Source organism: Acinonyx jubatus, chromosome A2, assembly GCF_027475565.1.
Source record: "Acinonyx jubatus isolate Ajub_Pintada_27869175 chromosome A2, VMU_Ajub_asm_v1.0, whole genome shotgun sequence".
Classification (NCBI taxonomy): Eukaryota; Metazoa; Chordata; class Mammalia; order Carnivora; family Felidae; genus Acinonyx; species Acinonyx jubatus.
The window spans coordinates 149,933,772-149,955,039 of NC_069383.1; the positions used below are offsets into that span (position 1 = coordinate 149,933,772).

General features: G+C 52.1%; 1 protein-coding gene across 1 annotated transcript in view; it reads left to right on the plus strand.

Annotated features, from left to right (window-relative positions):
* Positions 1-2,458: 2,458 nt before the first annotated feature.
* The window catches only part of LTF (lactotransferrin), a 31,772-nt gene continuing 12,962 nt past the window's right edge, over positions 2,459-21,268 (plus strand). Inside the window, exons 1-12 of the mRNA XM_027038537.2 lie at positions 2,459-2,563; positions 8,464-8,627; positions 10,225-10,333; positions 10,644-10,826; positions 11,147-11,294; positions 12,202-12,257; positions 15,318-15,496; positions 15,960-16,134; positions 16,950-17,104; positions 18,598-18,688; positions 19,723-19,770; positions 20,892-21,047. Of these exons, the coding sequence (XP_026894338.1) occupies positions 2,521-2,563; positions 8,464-8,627; positions 10,225-10,333; positions 10,644-10,826; positions 11,147-11,294; positions 12,202-12,257; positions 15,318-15,496; positions 15,960-16,134; positions 16,950-17,104; positions 18,598-18,688; positions 19,723-19,770; positions 20,892-21,047 (1,507 nt within the window). The 5' untranslated portion in view covers positions 2,459-2,520. The remainder of the gene's footprint in view (positions 2,564-8,463; positions 8,628-10,224; positions 10,334-10,643; positions 10,827-11,146; positions 11,295-12,201; positions 12,258-15,317; positions 15,497-15,959; positions 16,135-16,949; positions 17,105-18,597; positions 18,689-19,722; positions 19,771-20,891; positions 21,048-21,268) is intronic.

Below are 21,268 nucleotides of genomic sequence, written 5' to 3' on the forward strand. Positions count from 1 at the left end.
CTGCTCTGCGTGTGTGCAGCTGAGCACATGCCTGGCCTGGGGCTGGGCCATTCCCTGCAGGCACAGCATAAAACAGTCTGCCCTGTGGCCTAATGGATCCCAGTCCTGCCTCGAGGGCATCCCTGAAACTCAGCCTGCTGGTCGTGGCCGCAGGTTCTCTGTGTCCCTGCCAATGCTGTAGCAGACATAAGAGGGTCTAGGGGCCCCTCATCTCACAATCCACCTTTTTTTTAGAATTTGCACTCAGGGCCAGACACGTGGGATGTGACATTTCTTCATTCTTCTATAATCATGGAAAGGCAGAGCCGAGTTGTTGATTGAGGCACAAAGATGCTTCGGCACTCTCGAGAATTAGTCAATTGCGTGTTTCTTCACCAATTTTGAAATGGCTTATTGCAATTATTGATGAAAGCAACTTTCAAGGTTGTGACACTATGTTTCCAAACCATAGGAGACCCTGGATCTGTCACCCCCAAACCCAGGTGTTGCTTCTAGGGCTGAACCCCAGTCCCCACTCTCATGTCCGGGCAGCAGGGTGCCCGATCAGACCTTACTCTGTGCCTGGCCAGGCTCCACACCTGGGGCAGAGGGGGCCCGCGGATTCCTTGAGGGTCTCACGGATTCGGGCCAGGTCTGCTTCTTCGTGGCCGAGAGCCTGCTGTACCCCCACCCTACACAGGGCTGCCTCCCTAGCTACTGCCCAGCGGCTCCAGGAAATCCTTGGTGCACCACGTAAGCAAACAGCCCAAAGCAACTTGCCCGGATGAGCAGATTCCAGACTAATGTATTGGCAAGACGGACCTGGCAAGAGCCAATGTCCAGGTGCCTCTGATCTCCCTCCCTCCTGCTGCCTTACTTCTTCACTTCATATCTCTGGGCGCCGAGTTCACATGGATACGTACAGGATGGCCCGAACTTTCTGAGGCTGCAGGCGTGTCCCACGGCATGCATGGCGCCACACTCGGTGACCCCCCCCCCCCCCAGGCACGGACATTTAATTTGCTTCCATTTGGTTAATGACACACAGTGCTGCCCCAGAGACCCTTGTATGTGAGCCGCTGTGCATCATGGGGGTGTATTTTTACAAGATACATTCTCAGCAGAATCCTAGCTTTAGACTTTAAAAACATCTTCCTGAAATACGGTCCGCTGATGTATGAGGACAAAAAGGGGGATTTATCAAAATGAGGTTCCCACAATAGCCAGCTGTGGAAAGGGCCCAAATGTCCATCGACGGATGAATGGATAAAGATGCGGTATCCATATATGACGGAATACTACTCAGCGATCCAAAAGAATGAAATCCTGCCATTTGCAACAACGTGGATGGAACTAGAGTGTATTATGCTAAGAGAAATAAGTCAGTCAGAGAAAGACAAATACATGATTTCACTCATCCGTCGAATTTAAGCAACAAAGCAGGTGAACATAGGAGAAGGGAAGGAAAAATAAGATGAAAACAGAGAGGGAGGCAAACCATAAGAGACTCTTAAATGCAGAGAACAAACTCAGGGTTGCTGGAGAAGGGGTGGGTGGGGAATGGGTGAAATGGGTGATGGGTATTAAGGAGGGTACTTGTGATGGGCACTGGGTGTTGTATGTAAGTGATGAATCACTAAATTCTACTCCTGAAACCATTACTGCCCTATATGTTAACTAACTTGGATTTAAGCGAAAAAAATAAAAATAAAAATAAAATAAAAAATGAGGTGCCCATCTCCTAGCTCATGCTGCCACAAAACAAAACAAAAATAAAACAAGAGGACAGCCTTCTCACTGGCAAATGAGGGGCCAAGGGGACAGCCGGTGGGCAGTGGGTGGCGGTCACTTCCTCTGAGACCGTTGGCTCTGGTTTCTGGGAGCTGTACTGTGTTCTCCGTGGGGCCAGGAGAGACCCGGTGGGCAGCTGGGGTCGGACTCTGGGCAGCGTCTGTCACCTCCGCTAGCTGTCCCAGGCCGCTGACCCCAGGCAGCTGGGTCCTCTGCAGAGTTGTGGGCTGGCTGCTGGCCGGGGTGCCGGGGAGGGGCGGTCCCCCTGCCTTGACCGGCTCCCCCGCGCTTTAGACCCATCTGCTAAAGGCTAGGCAAGTCCCACAGTTCTGATCACAGATGACCACAGATATTCCCCTTAGGATGCCGGCTCTGTGTCCAACCGTCTAGGAGGCGCTGAGACCAGACTCAGGGGCCGCGACTCCCCAGGGGCTTGCAGATTGACAGAGGGAAAGACCACCCCAGTAGGCGGAAGGGACCAGCGGTGGCGCAGGGGCTGTAGGCTGGGTTTTCTGAGCGGCTTGGCACTCGCTGGTCCTTCTCCCCACCCGCCACTGTTCCCCCTCACCGCCCCCCCCCCCCAACTTGGCCTTGAGGAACTAGTTGGGGGTTGAGCGGGGGAGGGCAGGGGGTGCCGATTGGGCCACAGGGCGGGCCACACCCCGTGAGGTCACCCAGCCCTGGATAAAGGGGTGCAGAGACTGCTCAGGTGGCAGAGCCTTCGTTCGCTGGTCGCCTCCCGAACCCAGAATGAAGCTAGTCTTTCCTGCGCTGCTGTTCCTTGGGGCCCTTGGTGAGTGCAGGGACTTGGGGGTGCGCCCGCCGGGTGGGCGCCGCGGTCGCCATAACCCGCGAGATGGGCGCGCGTGTCCCCGCACCCTGCGGGGTGGGCGCCCGTGTGTCCGCGGCGTCGCACGAGATGGGCTCCTGTGTCCCTGCGCCCCGCGGGATCGGTGCCCTTCGGTCCCTGCGCCCTGCCGGGTGGGCGCCCAGAGCCTGCAGCGTGGGAGGCTGCGGGGGTGCGGGGGTGCTGGGGGGTCTTGGGGCCGGGGTCTTGGGCCCGCCCACCTGCCTGGGGAGGAGCCAGAGCCGAGCTCCTCCAGGCGGATCCGGGAGTTCCCAGAGCTGCGCAAAGCGTCCCAAAGAGCCTTCTGGGACCCTGTCCCATTGCGTCCCAGCAGGACCTCTGGTAGCCATAGGACTGTTGCAGGCTTTTTGCATGGGAGGAAAATGAGACCCAGAGAGCATGAGCGACTTGCCCAAGACACACAGGAGACGGGAGTCAGAAGCCAGCGCCGGCAGGGCTGTGCGACATGGGCAAGACAGAGCCCCAGTTTCTTCAGTTAAAAAACGAGTCCGGCCACCTGCCCACACAGTTGTGAGGTGGAGGCCGGCTGCCCGCTGCTCAACGGTGGGCCAAGGTGCACAGGCTTCCCACCCCGGAAGGGTAGCGCTGGTGGCACAGACAGCCCCCCCCCCCCACCCCGTCACCAGACCCCACTGTCAGAGGGTCTAAGGGAAAGATGATTGATTTCTGTTCTCTTTTTAAAGCTTATTTATTTATTTTCAAAGAGAAAGAGTGCGCGCACGAGTGGGGGAGGGGCAGAGAAGAGAGAGAGGCAGAGAGAGAGAGGGAGAGGGAATCCCAAGGAGGCTCCGCACTGCCAGCAGGGGTCCCGATGGAGGCTCGAACTCACAAAACGTGAGATCACCACCCGTTCTGGCAATCAGGAGTCTGATGCTTAACTGACTGAGCCACCCAGGGGCACCCCCCTCGCCCTGATTTCTGGTTTTCAATGTGCCCAGACTAGAATTATTCGAAACAATTTCTGGGGGTGTACAGAGGGCACTCACCAGTCATAGACATTAGTGATGTAAATGTGTGAGGGCGGGGCTTCCGGCAGTGGAGGGGCGGGGCTGTGAGGGGCATGAGTGCCTGGGCAGTAAGTGGGGGGTCGGGGGCGAAGGACAGGTGTCTCCCAATTCCCAGGCCCCTGCCAGCCCAGGTCAGCCTCCTTTGAGCTGGGTGCTCCCTGGGTGGAAAAGACTAATAGAGCGCACAGTGACCTTATGCCCCCAAACTTAGGGACTGTGAAGCCATCTCTGTCCCCACCTCTGGTCCCCTTCTCCAAGTTCCTTCCTATGGTATTGTCATCCCTGTCTTCTCTGAGGCAGGATCGGGTCTGCCAAGGCCAACTTCCCTTCTGCTCCCTGACCTGGGGCTTGCTGGGTAGCACAGCACAGGGTTGGGGCTGCTTGGGAGAGATGGAGAAGCAGGAAACCTTGCTTTCCTGGATGTGGTCACAGGTCGCAGCCACAGATCCTGGCTCAGAGTTGCACCCTTGGGCTCCACTTTCACTTGAATCTTTGGTTGCCTCGCCCCCTCCCTTCACCCCCTCCCCCCTGCTGAATCTGCAGTTTAAGTCCTATAGTCAATAGAATGGTGGCTAGCATCCTAAAGCGTCACTGAAACCCTGTCGTCCCCTGCGGAAGGAGTGGCACCTGCCTTGGGGGATTCCTGCCCTGCCCCCATGGCTGTGCTGGCTGGCAGAGGCTGGCTGGGCGGAGAAGGGTAGCTCCATCCCAGCCCCTGCCCTTTGAGGTCAGAACACCGCATGTCTGCATGGAAACAATCACAGGATGCCTACTTTCAAGAAGTTTCCATCCAGGCTCATGGGGGCAGCGTCTGAGGGGCAGATAGTTCAGATGCGAGGTTGGGGATACAGGAGGGGCCAGCCCTACACCTGCTTTGGGGAACATATCATCTTGGGGGGGGGATGTGTGGCTTCAGAGCCGGCTGGTGAGAGCTCTTGGGGGGCGGGGGATGAGCTTGTGGTGCACTTGGTGCCCCTGGTGTTTGGGGGGCTGGGACTGTGGATCTTGGAAAACCCCTCGGTGGTCCTTTAGTCTCCTAGTTCAGCCAAGGGAGAAATGAGCTCTACCCGTGGGTTCCCCATTCCTGCTGCTGTTCGTGCCCTCCCCCCACCTTGAAGCATGCCCTTCTGTTTGGCTCTCCCTCTTCACCCCCAGATCCCATCCGTCACCGAGCTAATTTCCGACGCCAGCTCCCTATTCCTGCCCCTTCTCCATTCCCAGTGCTTTTCTGCTTGGTTCCCGGCTTTCAGTCCACTCCCTCCCCCATTCTAGGCAGAGCCCTTATCTCTACTCTCTTCATGAGCGAGTTCTACTCCCTCTGGAACCAGACCTCCTCTGACCAGCTTGGAGGGCTTTCCACGCTCTGGCCCCAAATCCTTTACTAGCCCCATCTCCACTGCAGCCCGTTTCTAACCTAGCCAGCCTAAATAGACTGGCTAGCCTTGTGGTAAGAACAGGGTGGGGGTCTGTCTGACTGTGTAGATTCAAATCCTAGACCCAATGCTTATTAGCTGTGGGACCTCGGGCAAGCCACGTAACTAGCTAAAGACACGATTTTCTCACCTGGAAATGGTATTAGCAGAACTCAGAGAGTTGGGAGATTCGATGTCCAGAGAAGATGTGAAATGCTTGCAGCATTAGCTGTGTGCACATGGGTCCATGGTTCTTGCCTCCAGGAACGCCACCACCATCATTCCTGGTCCCCAGGAGCTCACTTCTGGTCTGGCATTTGTCTCTTCTAGAGCATTCATCATCCTTAGCTTCCTCTTTTTTGACTTTTTTTTCTCTCCAGATGGGAGGGGAGATCTTGTCCCGTCTGCTTACATGAGACACAGTGCTGTGTATACAGACTTCTAGTAAATGCTACAGGGTCACGAGTGGCCGGATAGGACCAGGTTAATATTTGTATGGCAGGACAGTTCCCTGAGGGCCTCGGGATCGATTACATCCTTTGGGATTTCCTGGGAAGACGGTCAGTGGGGAAGGAGTGTGGCAGCATATGCCCCTGAGCCTCCGCTGACTCAGCCTGGGAGCCGCTGCCCTCCTCCCCTCACCCTCCCAGGGAGCCTCAAATACCTTGGCGGGTCCGACTGCGCAGGGGATGGTTCATGAACAGGAGGTAGCAGAGGGCTGAATGTTCCACTCTAAAGCGTATCCAAGTGGGAAAGGGGCTTTTGCAATCACGTGTGTGCATGTGTGTGTGTGTGAGAGAGAGAGAGGGAGAGAGAGAGAGATAGCTTTATCGAGCTATATTTTACATATCATAAGATTCACCTACTTCGAGTGTACAATTCAATGATTTTTAGGAATTTTACCAAGAGGCACAACCATCACTGTAAAATCTTTTTAGTACATTTCCGCCCCGCTGATAAGATTCTTCATGTCCATTTAGAGTTACTCTCCGTTCCCGCCCCAGCATCCGGCCAGTCGCTAGTTACGTTCTGTTTCATCAGTCTGCCTTTTAGGACCTTTCACATACAAGCGGAGTCATACAGCAGGTGGTGTCGTGTGTCTGGTTTCTTCCATTTAGCGTGAATGAGGCTCATTCATGTTGTAGTGCATACTGCTGGTTCTTTCCTTTTTACTGCCAAATCATACTCTGTTGTGTGCATGCACCGCATTTTGTCTAGCCATTCACCCGTGGCTGGACTTTCAGGCTGTTTCCCCTTTTTGGTTTTTCTGAATAATGCTGCTGTGAATATTCATACACGAGTCTTTATGCAGACATATGCTTTTATTTCTTTTGGGTACATATCTAGAAGTGGAATTCCTGGGTCAAAATGTTTAACATTTTGAGAAGCTGCCAATTTGTTTCCCAAAGTGGCTTCAACTGACAGAGCCCCCCCCCCCCCCAGGCACCTCTGTGTTTGTATTTTCTTAACTGACTTTTGAAACACAGAAGTTTTGGATTTTGAGAGGTCACTTTATCAAGTTTTTTCATTTATGGACTGTGCTGTTGGTGTCATGGCTGATTAAACTTTGCCTATCCCAAGCTTGCAAAGTTTTTCCCTGTGTTTCCTTCTAAAAGTTTAATTGTTTTATCTCTTATACTAAATTCTATGATTCACTTTGAGTTAATTTCTGTGTATGGTGTGAGGTATATTAAATTCTATGATCCACTTTCTGTGTATGGTGTGAGGTAGGGCTCTAAGTTAATCGTTTTTGTATGTGGATATATGTTATGCTAGGACCCTTTGTTAACAGACTGCCCTCCTGCCAATGAATTGCCTTAGTGCCTTTGTCTAAAATCAATTGAATGTACATATAAGCATTCTATTTCATTGATCTATATGCCTGTCTTTATGCTAATATCACGCCCTTTTGATAACTTTGGCTTTATAGTATGTTTTGAAATTAGGAAGTAAAATTTCTCGAGGTTTGTTCTTTTTCAAAATTGTTTGACTATTATGTATAAATTATACAAAAATAAATTGTAAATGTAAGTTATACAGAATTATTTTGGCTATTTTGCATCAATTTATTTATCTTATATAAATTATAGAATCTGCTTGTCAACTTTTGCAAACCTCCCCCTCCTCCCAGCCTGCTGGAATTGTGATAGGGTTTGTGTTGATTCTCTATCTCAGTTTAAGGAGAATTACCATCCTAACAATATTGAATTCATAAAGCGTGCGCATAAATGTTTCTCCATTTATTTAGATCTTTAATTTCTCTCAGCAAAGTTTTAATTTTCAGCGTAAGTTTTGTATTTTTTGGTTCAATATTTCCCTAAGTATTGAACTCTTTTTGATGTTATTACGAATAGAATTATTTTCTTAATTTTATTTTTGGAGCATCCAAGGCTTATCTGCAAAAATATAATGGTTCTTTGTATATTGACCTTGAATCCCGTGACCTTGTTATATTTGTGTATTCGTTCTAATAGCATTCTGTGCACTCCTTAGGATTTTCTAGAGGATCGCGTCGTCTGCAAATAAAGACAGTTTTACTCCTTCCTTTCTGGTCTGGATGACTTCTATTGCATTTTCTTATTATTGTGGCTAGAATCTCCAGTATTTTGTTGAACAGGAAACCTGACAGTGGAGACTTGATCTTCCGGGGGCAAGCCTTCAGTCTTTCACCGTTTTAATTTAATGGTGAAAAACTGTAAGTTTTTCATAGATGCCATTTATCAGGCAACCATGTGTTGGTTAAGAGCTGTGAGCAAATCTGGTCCAGGCTCCTTCCTAATTGCATCGATCCTATCAGCAAGGTAGGAGAGCCAGTCTTTCTGATACAGAGGTGAATGGTGGTAACTCGGGCACATTGACCCATTTGGTACACCACTCGGTATAGCTACTGACAAGGAGTCCGGTGCAGTTAAGTTGCCTCGGCATCAGCGGGGGGCGGTTCTTGCAGTTACAACCGTCTAGGGACACCTGGATTCTTGGCTAGATTTTGCCACTGTTGAGCCGTCAGTCCCTCAGCCTCCTCAAAAGCCAGATTCCACATTAACAAAACAGGAGCAAGAATCTCTTTCCTGCCTACCTCCCAGCTTCAAGCGGGACAAAGCTCCACCAACTGAGGCAAAGGAGCATCACCAGTTCTTAGAGGTAGGAAATGTGTCAGTTACAGGAAGGAAGATAACCCAGAGTCTCTGACTGTCTCCTTGAATTTGCAGAGAATCAGAGCCCTCTGGCCGCAGAGAACGCTTGTTAGACAGTCAAGACACTTCCACTTGAGGAGACCGGCCTGACTTAGTGGCCGAATGGGGCAGAAGGAGGAGGAGCAGAGAGATGAAGGAGTCTGGATAAGTCTGGCAGGGGGTGAGGTGGCCTCTCCCATGGGCAGTGGTTGAGCCCTTACTCTTTCTCCCAGGACTGTGTCTGGGGACCCCTGGGAGAAGTGTTCGGTGGTGCACCATATCACAAGCAGAGGAAGCAAAATGCACCAAATTCCAACAGAATATGAGAGAAGTGGGTGGCCCCAATGTCTTCTGCACAAGGAAAAACTCTCGCCAAGAATGTATCCAGGCCATCAAGGTAAGTCAGTACCATGTGTTGGTTGGAACCAAACTGAATGGAAGGGAAGGGAAGGGAATAAAGTAAAAAATGTATTTCCCCCTTCTTCTGCTTTTCTTCCCGGGCACCGATGTGTTGGGAGTGCTCCTTCCTCATAGGACACAAGACTATTTGGAAAGCAGATACTAACATTCTAAAGCGGAGACACCACGTGTGGGGAAACTGTGGTTGCAACACAATTTTTTTTCTTTTTTTTATTGTTTATTTATTTATTTTGAGAGACAGAGGCAGGGAGGAGCACGAGCAGGGAAGGGGCAGAGGGGGAGGGAGAGAGAGAGAGAGAGAGAGAGGGAGAGAGAGAATCCCAAGCAGGCTCCACGCTGCCAGCTGCAGAGCCCAACATGGGACTCAAACACCTGAACTGTGAAATCATGACCTGAGCCGAAACTGAGTTGAACGCTTAACGGACTCAGCCACCCAGGCGCCCCGGAACTTGCATTTTCTAAAGTAATGGCAATAAAACGAATCCTCCCTTGCTGGTGATTTTATAAATAAAACGAAAGCCTACCTTGTTGGTGATTTTATAGTGAAACTGATTTTCTTGGTTGGTGGCCTTCCAAATTGGCATTACAAATCTGGAAAGTGGAATAACAAGAACAGCCAGAGCCACGAAGATAAACAAGGTCACTGTCTGAGCGAGTCCACGCTTAGTTGCCTATCCCAAGGTGACAGGCCATCGGAAGGAAAAAATTCTACGAGGACAAAGCTACCCATGAGAGCATAGATTTCATAGCAGAAAGAAAGTGCTAAACATCTGAGGGGTTATTTGACAAACTATGGAACAACCACATTATGATAAAATATTATGAAGTCAACAAAGGCCCTGCAGAAGTATGAAAATGCATGCCATTTCAGAAGAAGAAAGCAGTCCACAACATATTATCTATACCAGATTGCAAATATAAGACATATGGAAACATATGAGAAGTAATACGCTAAAAAGGATGAACATGATTTATTATGATAATTTTAAGATAGCGGAATAGTTTTATTTTCTATTCAATAAAAAAGAACTTAAATCAATATAGGGCTTTCTAGAGAAAGCATCTAGAATAAACAACTTCATTTATTATTACTTGTATTTATTTATGTGAGAGAGAGAGAGAGAGAGCATGAGCAAGGGAGAGGGGCGGAGAGGAGAGAGAGAGAGAATCCCAAGCAGTCTCCACGTTCAGCTTGGAGCCTGATATGGGGCTCGATCCCATGACTCTGATCATGACCTGAGCCAAAATCAAGAGTTGGACACTCAACCGGCTGGGCCACCCTGGTGCCCCTAGAATAAACAACTGTAAGTATAAATGACTGTGAAGGGCAGGAACCATGAGACGATACAGGCGGGGACGCTTATAAGAAAGAGACAATATGCCACCGTCTGTAGTTAAAGCTATTGCCCTCAAAAGAGGGAACTTTGACTCGTGCCACCAAGCGAACATGAGTGAGTATGCCCCAAAGGAGACCCTTTTGAAGATCCTTCTAGATCTTTCTGACCTCCTGAAATCCAGTTGCCTGGGTTGGGGTGGGCTCTCTCCTGAAGCTGGCCTGGCCTCTTTGCTTTCAGGCGAACGAGGCAGATGCTGTGACCCTTGATGGTGGTCTGGTGTACGAGGCAGGCCTGGACCCCAATAAACTGCGACCTGTAGCGGCTGAGGTCTATGGGACCCAAGCGGGTGAGTTCTCCCTGGAGACCCGGAAGCTGGGGTGGCCCTGGCCTTGGCCCTAGGCTCTGTGCAGAGTGGATGACATCTAGAGGTGGGCTCACGGACGGCATCCCACTTGCAGGGAACTGAGTCCCTGGGCTCTTTGGGCCCGATGCTGACCCGCTGGGGGAGGACATGTGTGTGCTCCCTGGGGAAACAGAGCAGGTCCCAGGAAAAGCTAGCATATGGCTTCCTTTTCCACCAGGGCAAGGTCACGTTGGGCTGTTTTTCTCCCTCTGGTCTGGGCTAAGAGCTTTCAATTCTCTCTGTCCCTTTGCAGAGACACAAATCCACTGTTATGCTGTGGCCATAGCAAAGAAGGGAACCAACTTCCAGCTGAACCAGCTACAAGGCAGGAAGTCCTGCCACACAGGCCTTGGCAGGTTCGCCGGATGGAACATCCCTATGGGGTTGCTTCGTCCATTCTTAAACTGGGCAGGGCCGCCCGAGCCCCTTGAGAAGGGTAAGATGACTGGAGGACTGTGGGCAGTCTCTGGGCGGGGGGAGGGGGGTCTCCATGCTGGTTGAACACGCAGGCCACTTTGTAAACGTGGGATGAACCCCAGTGGGCTCACCGCACCAGCGGCCCTTTGGGAGGAGGCAGCTGAGTCTGCTGTCGGCCAAGGTGGGGCTCTGAGCGCCCAGCCTCACCTAAGAGGCTGTCCCGCAGGGGTGGAGGAAGGGGCTCCAGCCCTTCCCCAGTTCGTGCCCGTCCCTGGGAGGTGGGATGAGCTTCGGCCGGACTGGCTCACACCCTGTGGCCTATTTCTCTGTGTTCAACAGCTGCGGCCAACTTCTTCTCTGCCAGCTGTGTGCCCTGCGCGGATGGGAAAGAGTACCCCAACCTGTGTAGCCTGTGTGCGGGGACAGGGGAGAACAAATGTGCCTGCTCCTCCCAGGAACCATACTTTGGCTACGCCGGTGCCTTCAAGTGAGTGAGAAGGCCCTCTTCTCCCCAGTGGCCTGAGCACCCTGTGTCCTCAGGCCGGGAGGCCTTTTCTCTGGCCCCAGTCACAGCTCAGCCTGCCGGCAGGGACCGCAGAGCAGGTGTCGTTCTCCTGAGTCTAAAGAGGGCACTGGCTTTGCCCAGTGCACGTGCCCCTCCAGCCCCCTCCCCTCCAGATCCCCCTCTACGGGCCCTTTACCTCTACCCTAGCCTCGTGAGCTGTCACCCCGACAGGGGTCATTCCTTGTCCCCATAGACGAGGCTGTGGCTTTGTTTGCACTGGGATGTCCTGTGTTTCCCTGCTGACTTCCGCCCTCTCCCTAGCCACAGAGGGACTGAAGGGGTCTTGTCTTGAGACAACCAGTCCCTTGCTCCCGGAAGGACAGCTGGAGCGTCCAGGCTGATGTGGTCTGCCCCGCGCGGGCTTCTCCTCCAGCCGGGAGAGAGCGAGCTCTGCCCGACTGCCCCCTGCACCCCCCTGCCCCCGCCCCCATGCCCCGTGCTGAGGCGGATGCTACTTCTCTCCCCACATCTGCCTCCTGAGCTCAGGCATTTTTGCAGACGGAGGCCTCCCTGCTTGGCTGCAGCACATTTGCCCACTCGGTCCTGGGAGAAAGGACCACATACTCAGGCATATAGAGGCTTCAGATCCTTTTATATAGAAAGACCCGTTTTGCCCTTTCAGGCCCTAACGCAGGAGGTGGGGGGCTCTGGCCAGCCCCTAAGCCGTCCTTCTTCACAATCTATCTGGAGGTGGCCGCCCTCCCAGACAGGTGCGCTCCAAAGCCTCAGAGGAGGGGAGCCCGGGGCCCTGCTCCCCTGGGAGGCCTGAGGAAGAAGCTGGGGACAGCCGGCTCTGTGCTGACCCTTCTGCGACTTTCTCATTTCACAGGTGTCTGCATGAAGGAGGTGGAGATGTGGCTTTTGTCAGGCACACTACAGTGTTTGGTAAGAAGTGGGAGGAGACCTAGGGTACGGCCTCCTTTGGTTCTATTTTCCCATAATTCTGAGCATTGAGCAAATTGGACTCTTCACTTCTTGGCACGCTATTATCAAGGTTCTCTACGGGGCAGGCCTCATTTCCTGTTTTGCTTTTATTTAAAAAAATGTTTTACTGTCTATTTGTTTTTGAGAGAGAGAGAGACAGAGCACGAGTGGGGGAGGGGCAGAGAGAGAGAGGGAGACACAGAATCCCAAGCAGGTTCCAGGGTCTGAGCGGTTAGCACAGAGCCTGATGAAGGGCTCGAACCCACAAACCATGAGATCATGACCTGAGCTAAAGTTGGACGCTAAACCAACTGAGCCACCCACGTGGCCTATTTTATCATTTTTAAAAAAGTTTATTTATTTATTTTGAGAGATGGAGACAGCATGGGGGGGGGGCAGAGAGAGGGAGAGAGAGAGAATTCCAAGCAGGCTCCACGATGCCAGAGCAGAGCCCGAAGTGGGGCTCGAACCTACGAAACCTAGATCATGACCTGAACCGAAACCAAGAGTCCAATGCTTAATTGACTGAGCCCCCCAGGCGCCCCTTATTTCCCATTTTAAGCCATCAGTTTTCTCTAAATCCCCCAATACCCACTGCCTTTCTTTTCCTCAGAGACACCCCCGCCTCTGTCCCCGACACAGGTTTTTGGGTTCTGCGACCACAAAAGTTTCGGCATTAGAAACCATGCTGCTGCCAGGATTTTCCATCCAGCGTCTTGTTTTGGAGATTTATCTGTGTTGTATGTCTAGTTCAGTGTTTCTGACAGCTGAGGAATGCTCATCGGGTTCTACTTATCTGTCACCCTAGGTCACCTTGCCTTTCCCTCTACCACAAACAGCTCCATGACTCACGTTCTCCTGTGTGTCCTCTTACTGTTGTGCAGGAGAAGATTCCTGAAATACCACATGCTGATGCACCCTGCTGGGTGTGCACGGGCTGAACACATGCTTACCAGGACCACCAGAGACAGACCCACCCCACTGACCCGAGACCTCCGGAGATAGGCTTACATTGATCATCTCAATATATTTGCTAGTCATTTTCTAATCTTGACTATTTTCCTATTGAGTTTAATGCCTGTTTCTTCATGATGTTGATTCAAGGAGAGGCCTTCTTTCTTTAGTTTATTTATTTTGAAAGAGACAGAGAGAGAGCGAGCAGGGGAGGGGCAGAGAGAGAGGGAGAGAATCCCAAGCAGGCTCTGCGATGGGAGTGCAGAGCCCGACGTGGGTTGGTGGAGAGAGATCTCACCCTACACTTTTCGTTCAACGAAAAGTGTAGAATTCTTTTGCTGGCTTTCTAAAAACGTCATCCTTTAATTTTAATTAGAATTGTTTTGAGTTTAAATTGGTCCGTGGGGAACTATATTTAATGTCAAGTTGTCCAATCCCTGATCACGATGAATCTTCCTCCTTTGATCACACCTCTTCTATGTCCTTTAACGGAACTTACAAAGTTTCTCTTTGTTGGTCTTACTGTGCGAGGTTAGTTACTAGCTCTTTCATGGTTCGGGTTGCCATTACAGTCTGATATTCTATATTAGCTTCTGCTTGGTTGTTGCTAATGAGGATAATACTTGGTTTTGGAAGTTCTACCCTGCTGGATACCGTTATTGGTTTTATTCCTTCTTCCTTGGTTTTGTTGGCTTTTCTATGTAGATGACCACATCATCTTTATTTTTTTATTTTCAGTTTTTGAGGCGGGGGGGGGAAGGGCACAGGGGGAGCGAGAGAGAGAATCCCAAGCAGCCTCCACACCCAGCAGGGAGCTCAGTCTCACAACCATTGAGATCATGACCTGAGCGGAGATCATGACCTGAGAGTCAAACGCTCAACAGACGGAGCCACCCAGGCACCCCCGTGGATTGCATCATCTTTAAATAGAGTTTGCCTTCTTCCTTCCGGTGGTTCCATCTCGTTTCTTTTGTCAGTTGCGTCCGGCACTGTTTTGGCAATATGACAGCTGATATTTTTGCTCTGTTCCTGATTTTGAAGCGAATGCTTGCATTTTCTCCTGCTAGTATGATTTTGCTGCAGCCATTTTGATGAAAGGCATTTCTCAGGTTCAAGAACTTTACCAAATTCTCCATATTACTAGTTTCCTGAAACAAACAAACAAAAAACCCAACCACAACTAGATGTTGAACACACACCTGCTTTTTCTGCATCTGTTAAGATTATCTCATGGTGCTTATTAATGACATGGAGTACTCTGGCTTTTTAGATGATTGACCGTTCTTTGTTAATGAAATAAGCTGATAAACCTTAACCCTGATCTATTTTTAAAATACTCTGTTAGGTTGAGTTAGCTAATGTATATTTGAGATTTTTGCACGTATGCTCACAAGGAAAATAGGCCTGTAATTCTTCTCTCCTGTACTGCTCTCTCTGATTTTGAGCTCAAGGTTGCACTAATCTCCCAAAATGACTTGGGCAGGTTCCTGTCACTTTACATATTGTCACTATACATGCTCATGCTCATATATGAGATACATTGGCAGTTCCAAATTGGGCTGAACTCACTCACAAAAACAGACTTTCCCCTTCTTTTGATAACACCTCATGTTGGGAAGTGATTCAACTGTACATCCTGCCTTAAAAATGTTTGTGACTTTTATTCTTTCTAGAGAGGTGGGTAAGGCAGCGCCCCCTGGCTGGTGCGCTGGGATTGCCTCTACCCTGGGACCCTTTTCTAGGAGGGGTTGCCATGGAAACAGATGGGGTCTGGTTCAGCCTCCTTGGCTGGCCAGGCAGAAGGTGCATCAATCCCAGAGCGGCCTGTATGATTCAGAGGAACACTGGGCTAGCTCCCAAGGCTTTCTGGTTACTATCTTTACTTTTTTTGAGTGTTCCGGAGCAATCCACTGCCTTTCTGACCCCCCCTCCCTACCTCGCCCAGTTTTGTAGAGTACCTATGATGTCTCCTCTAGCTCACGATGTGGGAGAAGGGGAGCTCCAGCTCACGGTTAATGCCTACAGTGGGCTCATCCGGGCTCCCCTCCACCTCCACCTTTCCTCCAGAGAGCCTGCCAGACAAGGCCGACCAGGACAAGTACGAGCTGCTCTGCTTAAACAACACTCGGAAGCCAGTGGACGCGTTCAAGGAGTGTCACCTGGCCCGGATCCCTTCTCATGCTGTTGTGGCCCGAAGTGTGGACGGCAAGGAGGACTTGATCTGGGAGCTTCTCAACAAGGCGCAGGTGTCCACCTCCTCCACCCCTCTCCTACCCCCCACCCCCCCTCCGCTCCCGAGGCCCTCCCCACCTGCCTGGATTTGCCGTGGGGAGCTTCCTTCCCGAATGTCCTGCTGCTCTACAAGTCTTTCTGCGGCCTCTCTGCACAAAGGCTAACAGATTCAATGCTCTGGACAGCAGAAACAATAGAGGTCTCTCCAGCATTACTGATGAACGGTGTCTCAGGGGCTGGAGCAGCAACAGGGGGACGATGAGGCAGTATTCTCAGGACTCTAAGGTGCCTGGGCCCTAGCGACTTTTGAAGCCACAGCTGAATGAGCCACGGGGCCAGTCCCTCCACACGAGGAAGTGAACCAAGGTCCCCAACGCTCAGAATCATCCCCAAGCTCCGGGCGCTGTGGTTCAACATTGTGCTTTTCTTTCCTGTCTATTTCCCACTGACGCTGTAATTCCATTTTTCCTTAATTAGGAAAAGTTTGGAAAAGACAAGTCACCTGCGTTCCAGCTCTTTGGCTCCCCTAAGGATGAGAAGGATCTGCTGTTCAAAGACTCTGCCCTTGGGTTTTTGAGGGTCCCCTCGAAGGTCGATTCTGGGTTGTACCTTGGCTTCAACTACCTCACTGCCATCCAGGGCCTGAGGGAAAGTGAGTGAGGCCCGGGCAGGCCCTGCGGGCAGGCTGGTGGGGGTGCTAAGCCAAGGGGCAGGCCTTCCAGAAAGTACTCTCCCTTCTCCGGCAGCAGAGCTCTGCTCTGGAGCGGCCCTTGTCCATTCGAGGCAGATGCCAGTGTGCTGTGAAGCAAGCCAGGGCATTTTAACAGGCGGGAGAGTCTCCGGACTAATGTGACAGACACCCAGTTAATGTGGTTGTATGTCCCCGGCTCCCCGGCCCGGACAAAACAATCAACTTGCCTCCCTATGAAGTAAGAACCACGCACATGAACCGAGAGAGCCAGGGCCCCTCCTGGGATGAATCTGGAGGCCTGGTGAACGCAGCTCTGGACTGGGGCCCTGGACTTGGCCAGGATACCACAGGGGGCCAGCTCAGCCATGGCTCCTCCTCTCCTGGGGGGCTGAGCTGGAGTCAGCCTGAGCGAGGACACTGCCATGCAGTTAATGGTGGTGCCTGACTGAGGGGAGGTCAGTCCCCTAGGCCATCTCTTGGGGCTGCCGCTGTCTGTGTCCTGGAGCTTTAATCCCGTGGGACCCCGATACTAGGCAAGTCACCGCACTAAGGCTTGAAGGGTGGGTTAGAAGCCAGGGAAGCCTCCAAAGGAACCGAAATAGGAGGCCCGGGGTTACCCGCGCCTGGCGAAGGGGTTGGGCCCCTGAGAGTGGAGGGGGAGAGCGGCAGGGGGCAGCGAGCGCAGGGCTTCCGGGCGTTGGGCGGCGCCTGGGTGTCCCCGCCAGGCTCTGGGCCCCACGACCGACCGCTGTGTCCCTGTGTGTCCCTGTGCGCAGCGGCTGCGGAAGTGGCGGAGAGGCGCGCGCGCGTCGCTTGGTGCGCGGTGGGCCGAGAGGAGGAGCGTAAGTGTCAGCAGTGGAGTCGCGCGAGCCGCGGGAACGTGACCTGTGTCTCGGCGCCCACCGGCGAGGACTGCATCGCCCTGGTCCTGGTAGGGGCGCGGGCTCCACCGGGGGGTGGGGGGCGATCGGGACCGGGAGACACCGCGCAGGCCCAGAATGCTTGTGGCCTTTCCACTCCCCTGCTTCGAGGAACAGTCGTGATTGTTGCAGGGCGCTGGGAGGACATAGAAAGGTAGCTCGTAGAAAAACAAACAGCAGAGATACACCACGGCTAAAGTCTTGATAATTTCCTAGCACCGGATTTCTCCGGACACGTGTGCGCGTGCCCGCAACCGTCCTGGATGTGCCAGTTCGGTTGGTTTTGAGTCCTTGCCACTTATTGGTGCATCGTGGCCATTCTCCCACGTGAATATCTATTCCCTGAAAACACTGAAAAATGATTTGAGGATGTCTTTCCCGTGGCTGTGGCTGTTCAGCTACGAACCTATTCTGCTTTGGCCCGTTATTTTGTTATTACCATTAGACCCCCCACCCTGCCCCCCGTGCTGCATCCCTGAATAGAAATTTTCATCCATATCTTCATATCTCCAGTTTTTAAAAATTTTTGTAAGGTTTATTTATTTTGAGAGAGAGAGAGAGAGAGAGAGAGAGCGCGCGCGCGCGCGCGCGCAAGTGGGGGAGGGGCAGAGAAAGAGGGAGAGAGAATCCCAAGCAGGCTCCACACTGTCAGCACAGAGCCTGATGTGGGGCTCGAACGCTCAAACTGGTGAAATCATCATGACTTGAGCCGAGATCAAGAGTCAGAGGCTTCACCGGCTGAGCCACCCAGGTGCCCCTCCAGTTTCTTTTTAAAAATTTTTAACGTTTATTTATTTTTGAAAGAGAGAGAGTGGGGAAGGCTCAGAGAAAGAGGGAGACATAGAATCCAAAGCAGGCTCTGAGTTGGCAGCACAGAGCCTGATGTGGGGCTTGAACTCACAAACTCATGTGGGATCGTGACCTGAGGTGAAGTCGGACGCTTAACTGACTGAACCACCCAGGTGCCCCTCCAGCTTTTTTTTTTTTTTTAAATAGAGTTGTAATAAAATTATTACTGAGCCGAAGAGCGAGTTTGCAGTCTTGATGAATCCATACTTGAGTGTGGGGGTGCGGGTGCGTTCATTCCCCTGGCGAGGCAGCTCAGTCGTTTCTGCTCATTGGTTGAACAACTTCTGTGTTGAACTTGAGCGTAACGCCAAGGGGCTGAGACCAGACAAGGCGGCTTGTTCGATCCGTCTCCTCACTGAGTGAGGCTGGTCCAGGAGGGCGTCCCAAGAGCGTCTGGGGGACAGAGGGTCAATGCAACCTGTGCCTGGTCTGTCCATTGGGAGCGACCGCATGAAGGGTGCGCGGGGCTGATAATCGAGAGTGTGCCAAGTGTTTCCTTGGGTGCTCAGTTCAAACAGGCCCTGTCTCTTTCTGCTACCTCGTCGGAGCACCTGATGTTCTCTGACCTAAAGCCATTCTCTCAGACAGCCTAGAAATAGACGAGACGGGAAAGCGCCTCTCTGTATGGTGCCAACGATTTGCTTTGGTTTTACAGAAAGGAGAAGCCGACGCCCTGAGCCTGGATGGAGGACTGATCTATGTCGCGGGCAAGTGTGGTTTGGTGCCTGTCCTGGCAGAGAACCAAAGTAAGTCGGTGTTGGGGGGGGCGGGGGTGTCCTCTCTGGTTTCTTCCGTCTGGCCCATGGGAGCAGTAACCCCACTTGGTGGGTCCAGGGGCAGATGCTGAGATGGACGGATGCATTCAAACAGGAGAATCGGGGAGAGGGAGCAAGAACGGATGAAAAGGGCCTTTACCCACACGGCCTGTGTGTTGAGAAGTGACAAAGCACAGATTGGTTTCCTCTTCTTCATGTAAAACGGGATTTTGGTCAAGTACAATATACATACAGAAAAGTGCCCGTAAGTGCAACTCAGTGACGTGTCACAAACTGGTGGGTCCCCATGCCCTAGTGCCCCGATCACGGCAAGTTCCGGATGGCCCCCGGCGCCCTCCCGCCACCAGCCGCTTTACTCAAGCGAGGGCAGTAACCCCTGACTTCAAATGGCACAGATCAATTCTGCCTGTTCAAAAAAATTTTTTTTAAATTTTTATTCATTTTTTGAGAGAGAGATGGAGACAGAGCGTGAGCAGGGGAGGGGCAGAGAGAGAGGGAGACACAGAATCTGAAGCAGGCTCCAGGCTCTGAGCTGTCAGCACAGAGCCCGACACGGGGCTCAAACTCACGGACCGCGAGATCATGACCTGAGCTGAAGTCGGCCGCTTAGCCGACTGAGCCACCCAGGCGCCCCAATATCTGCCTGTTTTTAAACCTTCCGTGCGAGACACGTGCTTTGTACGTCTGTTGCTTAGTGTTATGTCCGTGAGATTCATCCAAAGAGTATTGAATCTCGCTGCTGTATGGTGTTCTGTAGTTATTCGTCCATCTATGGGGGAGAGGCGTTCGGGTCATTTCCAGTTGGTGGCTGTTGTTTGGGTCATTTCCAATTGGCATCTGCGTCTGTGTCTTGTGCAGAACACACGCATCTGTGCCTTTCTGCTGCATGGGATTGCTGGACGGTCTCTTCGGATTTGATCCCGCATCGCTGAGATTTAAGAGTTTGTGGCTTCTCAGTAAAGCTCAGTGTTTAATGACATTTTGCTTGTTTTTGCTCCTTTCAGAATCACAGATCCCTAATAATGAACGTTGTGAGGATAGACGAGTGGAAGGTGAGTTGGAATCTGCTAATTTCAGGGTCATGGGTAAGTTCTCATTGCTGGAGGAGGAGGAGAAGGTGGCCGGGAACTTAAAAGAAAAAAAAACAAAACCTCACAGAAAGAGATACAGCCACAGAAGCCGTAAGCTCTTTTGAAGAGGCAAATAATTCATAGACGAGTAATTGTAATTAATGTTATATTGACCTTCACACTTGGCAGAGAACTGTCAGAGTTCTTCACTGTTCTCACAGCCATGGACGGTACTGCGGCAGATCCTGGCCTTGAACCGGGTCTCCCGGGCTAGATCCCGTGCTCTGAGCGTTACCCCCACCCTCCCGCTGGAGCCTGGGCTTGCTCAGCGCCAGAGGAGCTCCGCACTTGTCCACGGCTGGAATCCGTCAGTGACGCACCGTCAGGAGAGGGATTGCCACCATGTGGACCCTCTCACGGTGCAGGGCTGGTTTGGACTCGGCACGGGGGGGTCCTTGCAGACACACTCCCTGCACCTACACAGCACTTAGTCTGGTGGCCATCGTGGCTGTGGCCCAGTGTCTGTTGCAGCTGGTGATTTATGCACTATTGGGGTCACGCTTGTTCAGTGGTTTTTTTTTTTTTTTTTGCCTTAGTGGCTCACGTCTAATTTAGTAGCTCACAGTGTGTGCCTGGCCAAGGACAGTCCCTAGCAATCACTTAAAGGATCCGCTTTTCCTGGGGCGCCTGGGTGGGTCAGTCGGTTAAGTGTCCGACTTTGGCTGAGGTCACGATCTCCCAAGTTTGTGGGTTCGAGCCCTGCGTCGGGCTCTGTGCTGACGGCTCAGAGCCTAGAGCCCGCTTCGGATTCTGTGTCTCCCTCTCTACCCCTCCCCTGTTCATGCTTTGTCTCTTTCTCTCTCAAAAATAAATAAACATGAAGGATCAGCTTTTCTTACTATTTCGTTTCATACCCTAGATCGTTCTCACCTTCCCATAGAACAGCAGCCGAAGCTTCAGGCAGTGGCCGGATATCTGGGGGCATCATCGCCTGGCGATGCTTCTGGACTTACTTTGGCTTGGCTTGCAGACGGATGCGCTAGAGTCCCATGCCAGGCACCCTGGCACCCTGGAGGTTAAGTCCTGCTCTTCTGTTGCTCAAGGGTACCTTGCCGTGGCAGTTGTCAGGAAATCAGATGCGGGTATCACCTGGAATTCTCTGAGAGGCAGGAAGTCTTGCCACACCGCCGTGGACAGGACTGCCGGCTGGAACATCCCCATGGGCCTGCTGTTCAGCCAGACAGGCTCCTGCAAATTTGGTGAGGCCTGAGGGCGTCGTGGGTGGGCCACCCTGGGCGGTAGGCACATCGAGCTGTGGAACCTCAGGGAAGGGCAGGGGCGGGGATGTGCAGGCTGACTGCGGCCCGCGGGCCGCTTTTGGGGTAAGCGTGTTCTCTGTGTGGCTGCCTCCTACAGTCATAGGAGCACTGAGTGGGTCTCTACCCAACACGTCCCATGCCCCAGCTCCCCCAGCCCCCCC